At 36.3% G+C, this 19,032-nt stretch overlaps 1 protein-coding gene across 1 annotated transcript in view; it reads right to left on the reverse strand.

Annotated features, from left to right (window-relative positions):
• Positions 1-10,761: 10,761 nt before the first annotated feature.
• LOC115440693 overlaps positions 10,762-19,032 on the reverse strand; it is a 54,463-nt gene continuing 46,192 nt past the window's right edge. The window contains exons 4-6 of the mRNA XM_030165107.2: positions 13,467-13,581; positions 12,526-12,688; positions 10,762-11,217 (exon numbers count right to left, since the gene is read on the reverse strand). Coding sequence (XP_030020967.2) covers positions 11,085-11,217; positions 12,526-12,688; positions 13,467-13,581 — 411 coding nt within the window. The 3' untranslated portion in view covers positions 10,762-11,084. The remainder of the gene's footprint in view (positions 11,218-12,525; positions 12,689-13,466; positions 13,582-19,032) is intronic.

The following is a 19,032-nucleotide window of genomic DNA, read 5'->3' on the forward strand; positions in this document are numbered from 1 at the left end:
GAATTAAATGATTTCATAATGACAAAAATAAACTAATATTCCAATAACTGTTTGTAACTGATATTTTCACGCCATGAAAACAAAATGATACCCTTGCAAAATTCCGAGTACATCCCTGACATCTGATTATGCCAACGCTAACGTTTGGCTGAATACCACACATGGGGAGACGGGGCCAAAGTGGGGGCGGATAAAAAGCTCAACGAGATTTTCGTGATAAATTAGACTTTAGCGCATTCACTGGCATATTTGGCGATTAACCGAACCGTTTAGCTGTCAAAACTGGTGAAATATTGCCATCAGCGCAGCTTCTGAAAGATCGGTTTAAGATGAATACTTGTGATTGATTGTCAAAAGGCTTTTTGGTGTAAGTTTTTACAGGAGACAGGGGATCGATCCCTTTAAAATGTGTGATTAGTAATATTAGTATGTTGTGTGTCGTAGTAAGGTATTTTTTTGAATGAGTGTTTTTGCAGTCAACACCGTGGGAATCTGCAAATAGGATACCGGAATACCTCTGCTTAGTGACTGCAGGGGCCTGGAGGAGAATTGGAAGGGAATTTCTGAGGGAGAAAGTGTGGGGGAACAATTTCCTATCCTTTTTGAGGATGGGCGGAGTTATTAAAAAAAAAATCCCTGACACATGTAACAAAAATTATTATTCCTCTTATTATCTGTTTTTCCACTTTCTTTTATTATGCACCTGCCTTCGTCCTCTACACCACCACAAGGTCGACTGGGAGAGAATGCTCATGGCATTAAATTCATCTGTAGACCATGTGTACAAAGTGTGAATTAAAAAAATAAATAAAAATGTTTTTTTTTAAATGTTTTATTTTACACATCGAAGAGCCCCCTTCGCTCTCTACGCTACGTTACTGACTGTTGGGTTTATTTAGTAGTTGTTCCTCGCGTAAAAATCTTCACTAGAATTAAATGTCTTACAGGATAATTAATAATAACAAGGTAGTGGATAAATGAAAGGTGAAAATATTTCTTTAGAACCGTATCTACATGCTTTAAAATTCAGGGCATCAAACTGCTGTAATTGGAATTTAAGAATAAAGGGCGGGTGTCAATACACCCACATTTAAAACGGCTTTGGAACAACTTGTTAACGAATGAAATTAGTTAGCATAAATATTAACATACTTCATAAGAACAAACATTAAAATATTTTAGTTACATAATATTTCAAGCACGAGTACTGAATATAACTTCTCTGTGTTCATGAATATTTAAAGTTACACGTAAACTTATTCACTGAGTGCGGGCTTGTTAAGGCCTCGTTTTCACTAGCAACGTAATTCGCAGCCTTAAAAGTAAGGTAACTCAAAAAAGACGATTTGTGGGAAACGAACTTCTTTACTGATGGTAGGTCTCTATTTCTGCCGCCAAACAGCAGTGTGAAGTCTCTGTTGTGTTCCAGTTTGAAGAACATTGTAGCCAGTGTAACTACTGGTCATAATAAGACTTAACATGTCATGTCTCAGGATTGCGAGCGCAGTGGAATACCAAACAATACTTTATAATTCAATGTGTTGGATGGTGTTTCTACTGTTTATGGGCGGTCGTATCGCTTATCAGGCGAACGGCAAGCTCGTCTCGTCATTCAAAGTAATAAGAAAAAAACGAAAAAGGATTTGAAAATAATATAGATGCAGTGAATTGGGCTCTCGTCGAAAGTGAGAATCTCTTTTTATATTCTATAATTTTGTCTTTTTCTTGTCATAGGATTATAAAGCATGTTTTAGAAGGTCGTTTTTGAATAAAATCATAAAATATATAAACTTTAAGTTTTCACTTTCGTTCCAAGGATGCCATATGACGCACAAGACCTAAGGCCGCATTCACAAATAAAACTCAACTTTGAGTAGGATCTCAAAGATATCAAAGATCGATTGATTTTAGGGCTAGTTAACTCAATCTATACATTGGTTATTGGCATGCTTTATACAATAAAACGATTGAATTATTAGTTTTAGATAGCATACATTGGATTGAGATTGATTATTAATTTCGGACGTTAATTTATTGAACCACGTTGTGTAGATCAAGCTTAAACTGTTATTTAAGAGCCTGTTCTCAGCTGAGTCACTGCTCTTATATAAACAAAACTCAGTCATGTCAAATACCGTCATATATTTTGACTTAACATATTTTTTCAGATATTGATAACTGTTTATTAAATAGGGACGATCTTAAGATGCTGACTTTAATTTGTCGGCTGATGTCACACTTTATTTATTTATTTACAAATCATATTTAATATAGGTTACAACTGAGTTAGGATGCGCACTAAGTTTAGAACTTGTATCGCGTATCCTTTATAAGGGGTCTTAAAATGTGCAATAAAAAATGAACTCAGTGAATACGTGGCTTTAAGCGGTGGCTGTGGCGGAAAATTATAATTAACATAAATATTCAAATAGAAAAATGTTTCTTTAATTTACTTAATACCAGTAATTCAAGCCTATGTAATTGCGAATTTTTTACTAAAATAATTATAATTTCTATTTTCGTTTCTCATTAGTTCCCTTTAGACCGCCCGTATTCCTGTTCCCGTACAAACCGGGATAAAACAGTCCCGGAGTAAAAATTCACCTATAGTATTCCGAGATAATGCACCTTATTTCAGAGGTTCACATTTCCTAAACGGGTCTGAAGGTAAATAATGCGAGAAATAAATCAAAACCCACCGGTGACACCCCTGAAATACGACGTCACGTGTGCGCGGTAATGAGTGGGAAAGATAAGAGAAGTAATTTTAAACTAAAAATAGAATAAGGGCGTATACACACGACGTTTAAACAAGGTGACATTTTTTAACTTGAATTTAATGATATTGCAATAGCGTAATGATATTACATAATCTCAAAATTCTTGGGGAATTTCTCAGGTATGCAGGTTTCATTACAATGTTTTCCTTCACTGTTAAAGCAAAACGATAATTCACAAACTATACAGTAAGTTTAGAAAAGTCAGAGGTGCTCTTGGGTTTGAACCTCGGCAGTCCGTTCTGCTTTTTCAAGTAAGGAAAGTTGGTTGAAGACAATAAATCATTTTATCTATAGTTCATAAGTTTAATTTATTTGACATGTCACCACATTTAATGTCAAGTCATACTTATATATTGATAATGTTCTGATAAAATCCTGTCAACTACCATAAATATTGGTTGCTGCTCAACTATAAACCCTATTTGTAAGTATTTACGGTACAATATTTAAAAAAAATAGGATACATTACAGAGGGACGGAAGACCACTCAACATTACTCAGGCCCTTCCGATCCAGGCTAGTACATATATCTTTACACACATCCTGCGTCAGTTAAAACGATGCTATTAAACTTTGAATAGCTACGCAAAAAGCAACTCTATGCATTGGCGATAGAGGTCAAAATTAAAGTCGTTAAAATGAGCCGTTTATGATTTACGATGCTGCTTGTGTATCAATGAATGTTAGAGGATATTTATTGTAGGTTTAGAAGGGCTGGTTTGTTGGTATAGGTCTTCTAGAGTTTAATAGGATTCTATAAAGGCATCGAGACTAAAACTTTGTTATCATAATATTGTAACATGTATAATAAGCCGTGCACGCTCATCACACAGATCTGGATATATTTTATATCAAACCTTGTCATATTTACAATAGTATAAAGTTATTTTTAGAAACGCTTTAAAATGGTCCTTAGTAAGTTAAGTATTGGAAATAATATTAGTTATTTTGTTATTAGTTTGAATTTTATTTTATTGTTATTGCTGTTTTATTTTGTTAAATTTAGAGTTAGATTATATTGTTAGATGTAAGTGTTTTGGCCAAGTACTGTAAACTTTCATTCAATTTATAAATAAATATATGTATATGGTATTTATACAGATGTTAATAATTAGTTTATATGGTCAATATTACACCGTAGGATCTGAGTATTTCTCAGAATAAATGTACGTAACAAAAAAGATTGCGAAATATTAATACGATGTTTTGTGTCACAATATTTCGTATAAACTTTTTCGTTATTTGGCAAACAAAAAGGACATATGAGACAGAAAATTACGTAACAATATTTCGTATGAACTATTTCGTTACGTACATTTATTATGAGAAATATTAATCTATTGTAGAATGGGGTTTATATCATTTAAAAGGACGGATATAGGTGGCATCTCCCTAAGGTGCGTTCAAAACTGACAAACGCGCCGCAAATGGAGGTATTAGCGAAAGGTTTGTGAGATCCGCGTGTGCATTACTGTAGTACCCTGATATCACGACTAAACCCAAAAGGGGTAGGTAGAAATACTTCTACAACCAGGTTATACAACCAGGGCACCCATTTTTCGTCAAGTGTTCCGTTTCTGAAGAGTTATTGAAGAGAGAAACCCAATATCACTTTGACCATCTCGGAATTTGCACCCGGGGTCTGAGAGTGGTATCAGGGTGCGCGAGGAATACAACTACGCTATTGCAGATCGTATTGTTTAATTTTCTCAAATATCACCTAAGTATTTTCTTGTTGATGGCATTTTGCGTGTTAAAGACATAAAATAATATAGTGGCGCTCATTGATATATCATAGAGTGAAGTGGAGAAGAAAAATCAGGAAAGCATGTGGGATCCATAGCCTAGAAGTGTGAGAGAGAGAGAGAGAGAGAGAGAAAGAGAGGGAGATATTGGCGCTCAATAAAGTACCAAATATTTTGAAAGTCATATATTTACATTTTTCACAAAACATTTCCTTAGTGACTACTGACTAGACATTAAATAAAAGCATAAACGTATATTTACATACTTATATTACTTAAAGGCATTACCTTATCTAGAGAAATATTTACAATACTATTATAGTAAAGTAATCTTATACTGTTTATATATAATAAGTTATATTTGTCGAGGGATATTTTTACATTACAAGGTGAATTATATGATTAATGTATACCAGCCTTTCCTCATGGGTTCGCCCGCATGGAATTCAGTTTTAAAAAAAATATTCAATGTCTTTTTTCAGGGTTAATTTTACTCCGTACCAAATATATCGTTCCAGTGTATCTACAAAATGAAATAATTTATTTGAATCTGTAAATGTTATACATTACTGAGATTCCGTCAATATTAACTTTACTACCAGTTCGGAAAGCAGTTCTCATCAGAGAAGAACCGGCAAGAAACTCTAGTGTTGCTCTTTTCAAAACCAGTTAATAAAGTAAAGTGCATGATACAGATAAAGAAACTCAATTGTTTTTTTTTTTATTGTCGTTTAGTTTATTCATATACTCCCAAAATAGGAAATAAATTTTATATTTCCATTCCATGGGGACGTAACAGACTGAGTTATTTTTGGGTTTATATCAGTATGGAGAGCTCGTGGGAGTGCGCTATGTTTGTAATCGGTAGGACTAGTTGGCCGACTCATCCGCAGTTTTTTTATCGCACCGACGGAAAGCGAGCAAGGCTTAATAACCCCCATCGTCTATAAACCATTGTAGATGCTCTGCAGAGTTAAAAAAAAGTCCGACAGGTTAGGTTACGCAGTATACGCAATAGTAATCTATCATTAATTTTAAATAATTCTCAATACCATATTGATTCCGATTAAGCGGCTCATGAAACATAAAAAATAGCTTCCCATCTTTTTCCTTTTTAGGGTTAGGTTAGGTTGTGGTTTTAGTTAGTAAAACCCGTTTTTAGCAGCTATGGTTTCATGTAATATCGGGCTATTGCCATTTACCGAACACAACTGTCGACAAAAATGTTGAGAATACGCATCCATATATTTATCCATATTTTCCTTCGAATATTTGTATATCATCAAGAGATAATATGGCAATAACACATGTAGTAAAGATAATTTCATTATCAGTGCTTATTGTTTTTATATGAATTGTAGGCGTAGTTTGCCAATTCGGGTGGGTAATGGCTGCCTCCCCTCTGCCATATTAATTTGCAGAAATATTGGAGAATAACCGATCAATTTGAGTAATAGGGATATTAGGGTTCCTTGTTAAGTTACGAAGTATTTATTTAGAGGGTTTTTGATGTCAGTGGGTACTATTTGGAGAATTATATACCACTATACTGAACTGCTTTGGTGGCGTAGTTGTACTGCATGCGCGATACGGCAGCACTCTGAGGTCTTGGGTTCGAATCCCAGGTCGGGTAAAGTGATATTTGGGTTTTTCTGCTCAGTATCAGACCGAAGTCTGGAATTTCTGTCAGTTATGGCGATAGGCTCGCCCTATTACACGTAAGAGTGTACACAGTATATTTGGGTTTATATTTGGAATACATTATACTTACATTAGGGTCTGGTTCATTTCGGTGTACTAGGAAAACAAAACATGATCTAAGTAGGTGTAAAGTCGAACTCCTACTAACTACCCTTTTAGAGGTATAATATGTGTAAACGATATTTTATTTACTCCTTTATACTGAACCCTTTGTAAATGTCTTCGGACTTGTCGAGTTTCTATTAGTCTCATTTATAATGATTATATTAAAGTGTTGTTATACGAAGGACCATTTGTTCTTGAGATATCTCCCCAATTAACCATCGAAGGTCATAATGACATACAAGGGCGTATGCTGTATATATTACATTTAATTATTGTTAATTTCTGATCATCTAAGCGGCGATAGCGTAGTTGGTTGTGGAACGGACTGCCGAGACGAATGTCCGCAGGTTCAAATCCCAAGGGCACATACCTCTGACTTTTCTAAAAAAAAAATTGTGAATTATCGCTTGCTTTAACGGTGAAGGAAAACATCACGAGGAAACCTGCATATTTGAGAAATTCTCTATCAGGAATTTTCAAGGGTGTGTGAAGTCTACCAACCCGCACTAGGCCAGCGTGATGGACTAAGGCCTCTTCCCGATGTTAGTAGAGGAGGCCCGTGCCCAACAGTGGGACAGTATATAATTCAGGGCAGATATTAATATTATTATACACCTGAAAAGTAAGAAAAAGAAAAAAGAAAGACAGATTTGATGCATTGGTCTCTTATCCAATTACAACTATCAAAATGAAACGACATCGATTTACGTATCACGTTCTTTGGGATATTCTAAAGAGGCTGGTTCGAAGAGGAGGAGTCTGAAGCATGAATATATTTGCGTAGAACAAAATTTCATTATTGTTTGCGGACTTTTAAATGTGAATAGGATAACTTCTGCAATTGTGAAAGTGCTCTACCGAGTTTCGCATAGTTTACGCTCGTGAGTTCCTATTGTGATGTAGAAACTGAAACGAGAGGATGTTTGCTGGCGAGATTCTGGAAACTTCATAGACTGTCCAATCAGTGATTTAGCAGATAACGTAGAGCAAATAGGTTTCTTGATGTTAAATTATTGCTTGTAATTTAAAAAAAATAAGGCCTAAACTGCGTTTCGTATGGTTTTCAGAAATAACCCCATCATTCTTTGGTCCTAATACTTTTGGCTCAAAGTTGGCAATGTGTTTATGATTCTTGTTATTATGTATCTTTGTTTGTGGTTAAGATCACTGACGAAATATCAGATAATCAGCTTCTGCCTTTTGTGTACTCGATGTCCACACCGAATGTACTATACCCATACGAGGACGGACGTTTGTCGCGGACCTAGGTAAAGATTAGGTACTACACACTGTTAAGTTTGTATACCTCATGGTTATAAATATACGTTGATGCCTATAAAGGCTCGAGAAGATTTCCCTCCGCTCATCCTAAAGGGGTTCCCATCCTTTCCCCACTTTTCCTACCTACAAAAAAGATCTCCTTCTGTCAATATAAATATATCGATATTGAATTACATCTACTCCGGCGTTAACTCAATTTTAGTTTAATTTTATTCCCGATGTTTCGAAGAAGCCTTTAAAATCACATAAATTAGAAAGGATAAAATCCATAAACCTATTTATTTTCAATATCAAACATTCGCGTAAATAATAAATAAAAAGTCCTAAGAATACCGTATACTATTATTCTGTTTAGAAGCTCACAAGCGTTCTTGTTGTAAAAGTGTTTTATGAACTTTAACATAGTTTGTCCGTACCGTCCAATTGTGTCGAGGATGCATTCGCAGATGTAATTATGGTTGGTTCCTAGTTTGTAGTAGTTAGTAAAGCAAGTGAAAAAAATAATTACAACACATGTTTCTTGGAAGTATCATGGATGCTATAAGAAAGCAGTTTGATTGTAAGTGATACAACACTAATATTCATCCCATTAAATTAATTTTTACGAGTATTAAAGCGAATAAAAAGGTACCTTTATAACTTTTTTTATTTCAAACAAAGAACATAGTATGGTACCGATACCATTTAATAATATAATAATAATAATATCAGCCCTGTATTATATACTTTCCCACTGCTGAGCACGGGCCTTCTCTACTACTGAGAGGGATTAGGCCTTAGTCCACCACGCTGGCCGAGTGCGGATTGGTAGACTTCACATACCTTCGAAATTCCTATAGAGAACTTCCCAGATGTGCAGGTTTCCTCACGATGTTTTCCTTCACCGTTAAAGCGAACGATAAATTCACAAAGAATACACACATGATTTTAGAAAAGTCAGAGGTGTGTGCCCTTGGGATTTGAATCTGCGGACATTCAATAATATGCTAAGTTATAAATAGCATTACAACAATTTTTTTAGTAGGTATATTGAACACTGCTACCCAAAATAAGATTTAACTTGTGTTATGGGTACCATGGCCATCACAAGTTTTGTACAGTTAGTTATATTGCATACAGATAGATTTGTGGTATTATATTCACTTGCGACTTTATAGAAAACAAAAAAATGGTAAATTGAGGATCTAATATCTATATTGTATTTTCGTTTATGTATTTCAAACTCGGAGCAGTTCTTTCCAGCATTAGCGTATTCAAACATAACTAAACCCATATCGGTATAAATCTAGGATTGCGACAATTATTTATATTTTTTTTTAAATAAAATAGTTATTTGTTTTACGTCGAAAAATGTTATATTTTACGTTATACTAAACATTTTTATTCATTCTTAGTCCAGGAACAATAAATACAAAGCACAAAGGTCCGGATAACATCCCTTTGTTTACATAATAGCGTTATGGAAATGTCTAGAAAGTTTTATAACATAATCGCTGATGTCTCGTCCTCTTCCAGCGACCGTCCTGAATCTAGGTTCGTAACCGGTTAGTGGGTTGCCCTCAGCATGGTCACTTAATTTACAAGGGTTGGGAGCGCCTAAAGATCTCACGCAAAAGTCCAGTATGAGCCACGTCATGGGATGGCATGGCGAAAACTGGGATTACTAGTTGCGCCTCTGTCTGCCCCTTAGGGATAAGGGATTAAGTTTGCCTATCTTTAGCATTTTTCTTATATCTTCTCGACTGAGAGCCTTTATTAACCAGGTGGGCATTGTAGATTAAGAAAATTTTAGCATTTATCGGCGTTTAGTCATACCCATTATAGGAATCTTTGACAGCTCGGACGCTAGGACCCTTCAAAATGTATTCCTTTTTTACTGATGGTAAGTCTCTCATATGTGAAAGTCCGCCTGTGTCTACTTCTGCCGCCAAGCAGCAGTGTGTAGTCACTATTCCGATTTGAAGGATATTGTAGCCAGTGTAACTACTGGACATAATAAGACTTAATACCTCTTGTCTTAGGATGGCGTGCGCCGTGGAATACCAAATAATACTTTGTAATTTAAGGTGTTGATGTTTCTACTGCTTATGGGCGGTCGTATTGCTTATCATCACGCAAACAGCAAGTTCGTCTCGCCATTCAAAGCAATAAAACCATGTCTTGCAGCTGGCTCACTCGTTGTACGTCCTTGTACTTGAAGTAAATTGAACAATTTATATTCCCAACTCCTCTAATCTTTTTAATTAATTGAGGGTTTAGATAGATTAGTGTTCCAGAGACTCGCTGAACACCGCTCGGTGTCAAAAATGCGATCCATTCTAGCTTACTGGAGTTACAGTAGCTTGTGTGTAGGCGAGAGACATAACCTGATACTAAATCTAATGCAGACCTAAAGGAATAAAAGGCGTTACGTTCTTGCATATCTAATGACTCAACGCAGATTGTTCACGCAGTATTTTGTTATTGAAAAATCGGGTTTTATTAATTATTGTATATAGCGGGCACGACATTTAGCCATGAAAAAAAACGGCATAGAAGAGAAGAGAGATAGCTCGTGGCACTTGCTTACGTATATTCTCTATGACATTAATGGCTTGTATTTTTTATTGCCTTAGTAGGCAAATGAGCAAGCGGTCCGCCGCTCATGGACTAAACCAATGCCAGAGGCACAGCCGAGCCTTTGCCTACAGGGATGTGAGAACTCTTTTTAAACCTCGTTTGTAGGAGGAAAATTCATAGCGCTCGGGGAACACCAATGAACGGAGTTCATTCCGTTGTTGTGTTGTGTGTAAATTTATTTGACAGTTTGTGGATGATACTCATTTTATTAACATTTATTTGGAAGTATAGATTATAGTGTGACTTTTGTATTTGATCGGCTTATACGATGAGTAACATTTATTCAGAAGTTGTAAAATCCTAAGTGTTCTTATCAGAATAAGTCAAAGATAATAGTTTTATAGAATGTATCAGTATTATCATTCAGTTTAACAAAACTATCGAGTTTCCTATATGTATTATAGAATAAAAAAACATGTTTAAAACCATCTCAGAAGCTCAAAAAGGTATATTTTTTGAGTTTCATAATGAAATATTTTTAATTTGCGAAATTTATTTCTTCAGAACACAACGTCTACAAATATTTTAAAACGACCATTTATTTACATTAACTATATCACAAAAAGTCTTTACCACATTACAATAATAAATGACACATCAAATTCAAATCCATATCACCATTGTCACATCATCCAACAAATGCCTTTCATCACGCTATCATCAATAGGGCATCATCATAACAAAGATGAATAGGTGTGATATTTTATATGAGCCAGGCGACGCGGCCGCCTTTCTCCCTTTCAATGATTACGTCATCGGGTGTGGACACATTGCGGTCAGTAGAAGCGGAGGCGGTAGCGGGAGCGGGCGCTTCGCTGACACGACGTCGCGTCAGGGAGCGCTGCGGCTCACGTCATTTGCCGCAGTCAATGCGCGCACACACTGCCGCGCTTAGGAGCGTCGCCGCTGCCAAAGCGATTTGCACGCACGCGATAACAACCAAATCGCGTGATGATGGCCTGGAGTCTTCGTCTGGTGGGGCGTCGCTGTAACAAGTATTAGATTTAGTATTTTGGCAGTTTAAGGCTATACGCTTGCTATCGGGTTAAACAATTTAACAAATTCATCATCATCATTCACAACCTGTAGAGTCCCACTGCTGGGTATAGACCTCTCTCACATTATGTCACTCAATCGCATCCAAGTTCGATCCGCAATTCTTACAATATCGTCCACCCATCTTGCCGCTGGAAGGCCCACGCTACCCTTGCCTTGTCTTGGCCACCACTCAGTCAGCGTGATCGTGATCGTTCCACGGTTAGTGGCAGTACGTGATCCCTGAACAAGGAAGGCTCGAGTTTTGAATTTCACGGACAACGATTCATGTCCAATGTATAATAATTGACATGGAGGCTGGACTAGATCCCCAAGGAGACGCGGGGAGTATTTTGTACCAACACCTTAAGAGTGGAATAAAAGCAAAACAATTAGAATGTATCATGCGAACATTTTTATAGTGCCAATTAGATATTTGCGATGATTTAACTTAACAACATTCGTTTTCATATAACTTTAATGCCATTTAACTTTGAAAATTCTTAGCTACTTCATCCTTGTTAGAAGTTAGCGCACCGTCTCACTAATAGAGGTAAGATCGGCGCAAATGTTAATAAGTTACACACAACTTTGCTATATCAAAGGCTAGTTCATAAAATTAGTTTTGAGTTCGTAATTTCTGACTGTGGGTAACTGGGCATGTCTTAATACTTGCGAGTAATGGAGAAACCATTAGTTATAATGAAATTTTTGTTCTAAATTACAAGAGTTGCTTAGGCATTGTTTTTGACAGACAAAATTAATTAAAACTACATTATGTTTATATCTCACGAGATGTTATAAATGTGACTTAGATTAGGTCGTTAAGAAAGAACACTTTAGGGATTAAATATACCGAGTTTGGTACGCAGAAATGTTAGTCATAAACTTTATAGTCGAAAATGAGTAAGTACATTATAATATAATTCTATTCTAGCTCGAATATCTCGGAGCATAATATGACACTTTATTCTACTTATAGCAGAAATTGGGTAAACGAGTGATTAGATCAAAAACACATCACGCCTCTATCTTCGAAGGGGTAGGCAGAGGTTTTTCTGGTAGTATGAAATATTTAATATTCGCCCGGATAGCGACTACCGTACATAAGGTGTTGCAACCCATAGCCGTGGCCCACGTAAGTGAGTCGCATTCCGGGATCAGCTTATGTATATCCAGTTCCAACTAGCCGGCATAATTATGTCGACTGACGAGAGATGATTACCCCTCGGCAGGTAGACATTTTAGGGTCATCTCACCTATGATCAAGTCCAGGCGGGTCCAGTATTGTCCTGCAGCATTGTACAATAAGCGCTAACAGTAGACACGCGGCCGCCGCCCACAAAACGCTCGCCGCTCCCGCTCCCGCGCCCGCCACGCCCGCCACTGCGGCCCAGCCCCGCGACGTATGGATTGACACAGCTATGAAAATGAGCATATTTATTGTTCTTAGTACATTTGAATAATGTAATGTTGGAATATTTGTTTTGTTTGCTTGTGAACAGTGTTTATTTGTATTTGTTCATCGTTAGGTTTATTTCTGCCGGAGTATTCATAATCAATAAGATACTGTCTTATTTATTATAATAATACACGAGAAAATAGATATGTCTGCGTGCAATTTGACTTTGGGACTTTTTATGTAATATATTGGTAGTATTTGACAACATTCATTCTTGCTTATAAACTTGTTTAAGCGTTAAGAGGGGGTTAAGAATTGCTTAAATAGCTGTCAAAACATCACCGATTCCTAGTTTAAACCTAATTAAAAGGCAAGATGGCGGGTTTTGACTTACAGCTGATCAAGTAAATTTGTGTTTTAACTAAGTATAGCTTTACGAATGTTTTATAAGTAGGACTGATTAACAATAGGTCCGATTTCTCTTGCTGTATATTATAATTATTTAATGATATAATATAAACTCAAGAATACCTTATATTTTAAAGTTAAAGTTTTGACATATCTATTACCATCAAGTTATATTTCCAACTCCTCCCTTTCTATTTGATTAATTTCGTTGCGGGATAATGACATATTAGTTTTCCCTGAGACTCGCCGAGCTTCACCGCTCCGTGTCATAAAATGCATGCCACTGCTGATCCCTTACAGGAGTTGTAGTGGTGTGTGTGAGGGTGGGAAAGTGTCTACCATCAAGCTATAGCTTGCTTTATGAATTCTAGATATTTAATTCGTCCATACCAGCAGCAACCACGCTAACACCACCAGCTGGTATCCCGAGACCCATGTTGAACTTCTGCCTCTCTTCTATGAAGGCCACGCTGCCCATCACCATGGCTGATATCCCGCATACTATCTGTAAATAATTCTTACAGATATTGAATAGGCATAATTGTGTAGATTGGCTAAAATATTCGTCGATCACCGATTAGAAGCAGCTAATAATATCAGCGCTATATATAGAGTAGTGTGCCCAATATTCATCCCTGTGGATCCCCGCAGGTAACTGGTAAGGGGGAAGAAATTTGATTTTTTTTTTCATTTGAATGACGAGACGAGTTTGCCGTTCACCTGATGGTAAGCGATACGGCTGCCAATAAACATTAGAAACACCATCCGTAGTGGAATCACTACGCTCGTAACCCTGAGACATGAGATGTCTTATTATGTCCAGTAGTTACACTAGCTACAATGTCCTTCAAACCGGAAGACAATAGTGACTACACACTGTTGCTTGTCAGCTGAAATAAAAAATAGGGCAACCTACCCAGGCAAGCTTAAAAGAGCACGTTAAAAGAGACCCATCGTTTCTCCGAACTTCGACAACTTAGCGGTTGCTTAGACAGCTATGAAACCTTGAATAACCAAGGTCGATGGTCTTTGGTCGATGTTAATAGGTGAACTCAGTTTCGCTCGCAAGTACGATATAAATATATATCAACAATGTAAAAAAAGAAAAAGTAGAAATGAGTTCGTTTCACTCGGCTGAAATATTAGTCCAAATGGCGAAAGTTGGAAATGTTTTAAATGTTTCGTACTTTTTAAAAAGAATATCAAAGAAAATGACGTTAACAGATTGTTTGAAAGAACGAGACAGGTCTAATATTAAATATTGTTTGTTTTCTGTCTCCGTGGCGGAGTTGTATTGCGTGTTGTATATGACTACCGCTCTGAGGTCACGGGTTTGAAGTCCGGGTCGGGTAAAGTGATATTTAGTGGAAACCCTACAGTCACCACCGAGAGGAACCTGCAAATGGGATACTGGTACCCCTCGGTTTTACGACTGCAGGGTACCGGGAGTGGGAGGATTGACAGGGTAGGGGGAAGGATGTGACAAAAGGGAAGGATAGGGAAAGTGATATTGGGTTGGGATGTAGGCAAAGTGATATTGGGTTTTTTTTTCGGTACAAGACTGGTGTCTGGAATTTGTATCCGATATGGTGGTATTTTCATTCTCTATCACATCATGGGACGGAGCACACATGGCGAAGTGGGTGCCTTGGTAGCATCTTTGCCTACCCCTTCGGCGATAATGGCGTAATAATGTGTTTTCTGTTTTTTCTACATTTTATAAAATATACTAGCTTTTGCTCGTGGCTTCGCCTGCATTAACACCTAAAATAAAAATTATCACTCCGAGGTAATGTTTTGTGAAACCTATTAGTGAAAGAAATGTCAAAAGTGGTTAAGTAGCTTTTATCCATTAGAAAGAAACATATAAAAGGTCTAATTTTCCCTTTATAACTATTTTTATAGCATAAGTGCAGACAATACGAAACAATTGTGAATACCTAGCTCTAATGGTTAATGGACTCTGAATACAAAGTTTTGTTATGTTCGAAAGCGAATTAGGAGTGTTGTTTCATACGAAACATATGGAAATAGTTTTGAGCAATTTCTGATCTCAAAAGTATTCTAGCCTCTAATGGTTACGTAAAATCTTTGGTCCTAACAACAGATTGGCATACTTTTTTTTTTTGCTTAAATCGCCAAATTTTACTGATCGTACATTAATTTAAAAATCTACCAATGCAGATCTTAGCCAATAGATACATATAAAGGTCTGGTATGATCTTTCCTTGCTGCTAAAATAAATTTTAAGAAGAAAAAGCTCATGCATACGTTTTTAAAACTGCATTTGGTTGGTTAATGTGCGTAAAACAGCCAAGTGTGTAAGTTTTATTTATGTGTGTTTATAACGATACAACACGGTATGAGTATGTATATTGCACTCTCTATCTACCAGTCTGTCTAATAGTTGAATGACAGAATTTTTTGTTGGCGGTAATAACTACACAGGCGTTATTTTTCTGTCACGACAAAATGACCTCTACACCTGATGGTAAGTGGAGTGGGGTCCAATAGAATGTTGACTGACGAGAGATGATTATCCCTCGACAGTCGACACAATTATGCCGGCCTGCTGGAACCGGATATACACAGGCGGATCCCGGATCGCGACTTACTTACTTGAGCCACTATAGCGGGTTTTAACACCTTGTGTATGGTGGTCTCTATGCGGGCGGATATAAAATATATCTTAACAATATGAAAAACGACGAAATTGAGCCAAGTTATTTTATATGTACTAGATGCCCCTAGTGGAACACCAATATTGAATCAATTTGTCAACATAACAGTAATTACAAGTTTGGCAAAAATTACTTGACAGTTGCTCCTTACATAGTACATATTAACTTATACCAGTTATGAACGGATCGCTTGAAAGCCTATAAACAAATTTACTTCATAAATTATGTAGAATTGAAACCATATTTTACGCTCACGGGTAAACATGTGACCAGTTTCATGCAATTTGTATACTCATTTTCGTAAATACAGGGACGTGGGGGTTAAGTCACTCTGTGTTGTCATTACTGTGTACAAATTAGGGTTGTTTTAGAAACATAAACACACTACTGCTCGCTTTTGGACAATATTTTTTGGGAGTTGTTAATCTATACTTTTATATAAAGCAGAGTTTGTTTGTTTGAATGCACTAATTTAAGAAATCATCGGTTTGAATTTAAAAATTATTTCAGTGTTGGATAGCCCATTTATCGAGGAATGCTATAAGGCTATAAACTGATTGAAAAGAGCAACACCAGAGTTTCTTGCCCGTTCTTCTCTGGTGAGAACTGCTTTCCGAACTGGTGGTAGAGTTTATATTGACGGAATCTAAATAATGTTTAACATTTTACAGATTCAAATAAATCATGTCATTTCATTTCTACATACGCTATGACCAAAAGGAGCGGAGCATTAACGGAATATGTTGGCAAAACCGGGAATATTTATTAAACGGTTAAAGTTACGTAAAATAATGTAAGATATAATTGTTCTTCTTAAATAGTTCTAAAAATATACTATAAAATAAAAACCTCAGTATGGGGATAGTTTAAGACCCTGGGAAGGACATAGGCTACTTTCTATGCCGGAAATAATATGTAGCGGGACTTTTATTTCAGGAAACTATATCCCGGAAAACTTATTCACACGGGCGGACCCGCGAGCAAAAGTTAGTTATTTCATAAAAGAGCCGTTTCAATAGATAATGAGTTTATTTTTAGTATGTTTTGGTCATCACGTGTTATAAATATTGGTTCTGCAATTACATTAAAATACATGAAACATTATTGACCTGTGGGAGTAATTATACTTTGTTTCATATTATGTCCAATTATCTGGGGACATTTTATTATAATTTGTATTTAAATTTGCTATTTTTAATGTAATTTCGTATGGTGAGCATTAACTAATATGTAATTTTTGGCAAGCTTGTAATTACTGTTATGTTGAGAAACTGATTGAATATATAGGTGTTCCAATAGAGCATCTAGTACACATCAAATAATTTGGTGCAATTTCGTCTATTTTCATATTGTAGGATATATTTTATATTCGCCCGCAATGCGTCTTCCATAGTGGTCGCTATGTTTAGAACATAAAGAGACAGAGAAAATTTTACTGTAGAACCCGCCATAGTGTCCCATGTAACTGCGCCCCGTTCGGGCATCAGTCTGTGCATATTCGGTTCTAATAGGCCGGCATAATTGTGTCGACTGTCGAGGGGTAATCATCTTTCGTCAGTCGAGATTCTATTGGTCCTCACTTCACTTACCATCAGCTGCAGCGAAGTCACTGCCATGCTCGTATGAAAAAACATAAAAGTAATATCACAAAATGTCTGCAAAAGAAAGTAAATTTATGGGTTCGCGACTGCCGCGAATTGTGTGATTTAATACTTTATTTCACATGAATAAAGACACGGAGCTTTCGCCTTTTCTTATTCTTTTTTAGTGGTGATTATTCATTGTACTCAAAATTTCTGAGGTGACGTATTGCAATCGCGATTATATATACACGTAGTCCATTGAAATGTTACATTTTTTAGGCGTTACCTTGCGTTTTTTAGAGGACGCAATTTTATTTTTTTGAAGTGTAGGGGGGGTCAGTCTAAAGCTAAAACCAAGTTTGTGGGGTCGCCACCCTTGTCCCACGGCCGCCATCTTGAAAATAGGGGTTGAAATGGTTTTTACGATGTATCTCTTAAACTATTTATCTGACAAAAAAAATGTATGAACATTTTTTGTTGCAAATTAAATTCTCTACAACGTTGGTCCAGTAACTTTTTGTCATAGAACTATAAATAAAAAAGTTATAAGCGAAAATGTTAAGAAATTCAATGTTAAGCAATGTCCATTGCAACGTCATCAGAACGTGTGTTTATAAGGTTCATAATACTTTTTATTGTACTCTCATTAGGTACAACACAAACCCGCGGTTGTCGGCTTGTACCCGAATTACTTGGATCCTGAATCGCTTTGGCACAGATGAAGCAATTAAAATCAATCAAAATATTAAAATGGTTCCATTTAGTAACGCAATGTCAAAATGACTGTTTTGTTCTACTTACTTACAACCATGCAATGTTACTTTGCCGTAAAATATTATTAAAATATTAATAAGTTGTGTATGTTTTGCAATATATAAGTGAGCAGTGTCTCTTAACCACAACTAATGTTAATACTGCCGTGCCAAGCGCAAAAGCGATATATCAGGGAAACTTTATTTCAAGATAATCGAAGGTTTGTAAATATAGTTTTATAGTTAAGTAAAATTGAAACAGAGAAACTGTTTTAAGGTTTTTATTAAGAAGTTCTAAACAAGATACCGTTATTTAGGTTAGTTCATTGATGGGTATTTCTTTAAGCTATCTGACGACATAAAAATCAAGATTTTGATTCCTTTTGAGATACCGCTTTTGAGCTTAGCACGGCAGAATAGTAAGTACAAATTTTAACGTAGCATCATAGATATTGACCATCTTATTTGACATATTTCTTAGGTGCGGCGAAACATGCGCTTAGACTACGTCGAAGCTGTCTAAGATTTTATCCCTAGACTAAGAACAAAAAGCCTTGCGTACGACTTACAGGACTTAAGTGTACGTGACTTGAATACATATGTACAAGGTTTACGTAACTAAGGTGTGGAAAACATAGATTGATGTTGGGTATAAACATAGATTGAAGTTGGGTATAAATTGCTTTCGAGTATAATAGTGGGGCCTTATAATGTGTCAGCATATGTTATTCGCCAGTTAAATACGAGACGGGTAAATGGTACTCAGATTAGTATTTAGATTAACACACTTACCCGTTACGCCCTTTTATCAACGAAGAGGTAGGTAGAGGTACTAGTGTATCAACTCACCATATGTATTTAATTCTATAATGGGATAGGAACGATACTAGCGCCATATGAGGTAGAAATTCGATACTGGACTAATATAGGAATACCTACT

This window comes from Manduca sexta, chromosome 20 (genome assembly GCF_014839805.1).
Source record: "Manduca sexta isolate Smith_Timp_Sample1 chromosome 20, JHU_Msex_v1.0, whole genome shotgun sequence".
Lineage (NCBI taxonomy): Eukaryota > Metazoa > Arthropoda > Insecta > Lepidoptera > Sphingidae > Manduca > Manduca sexta.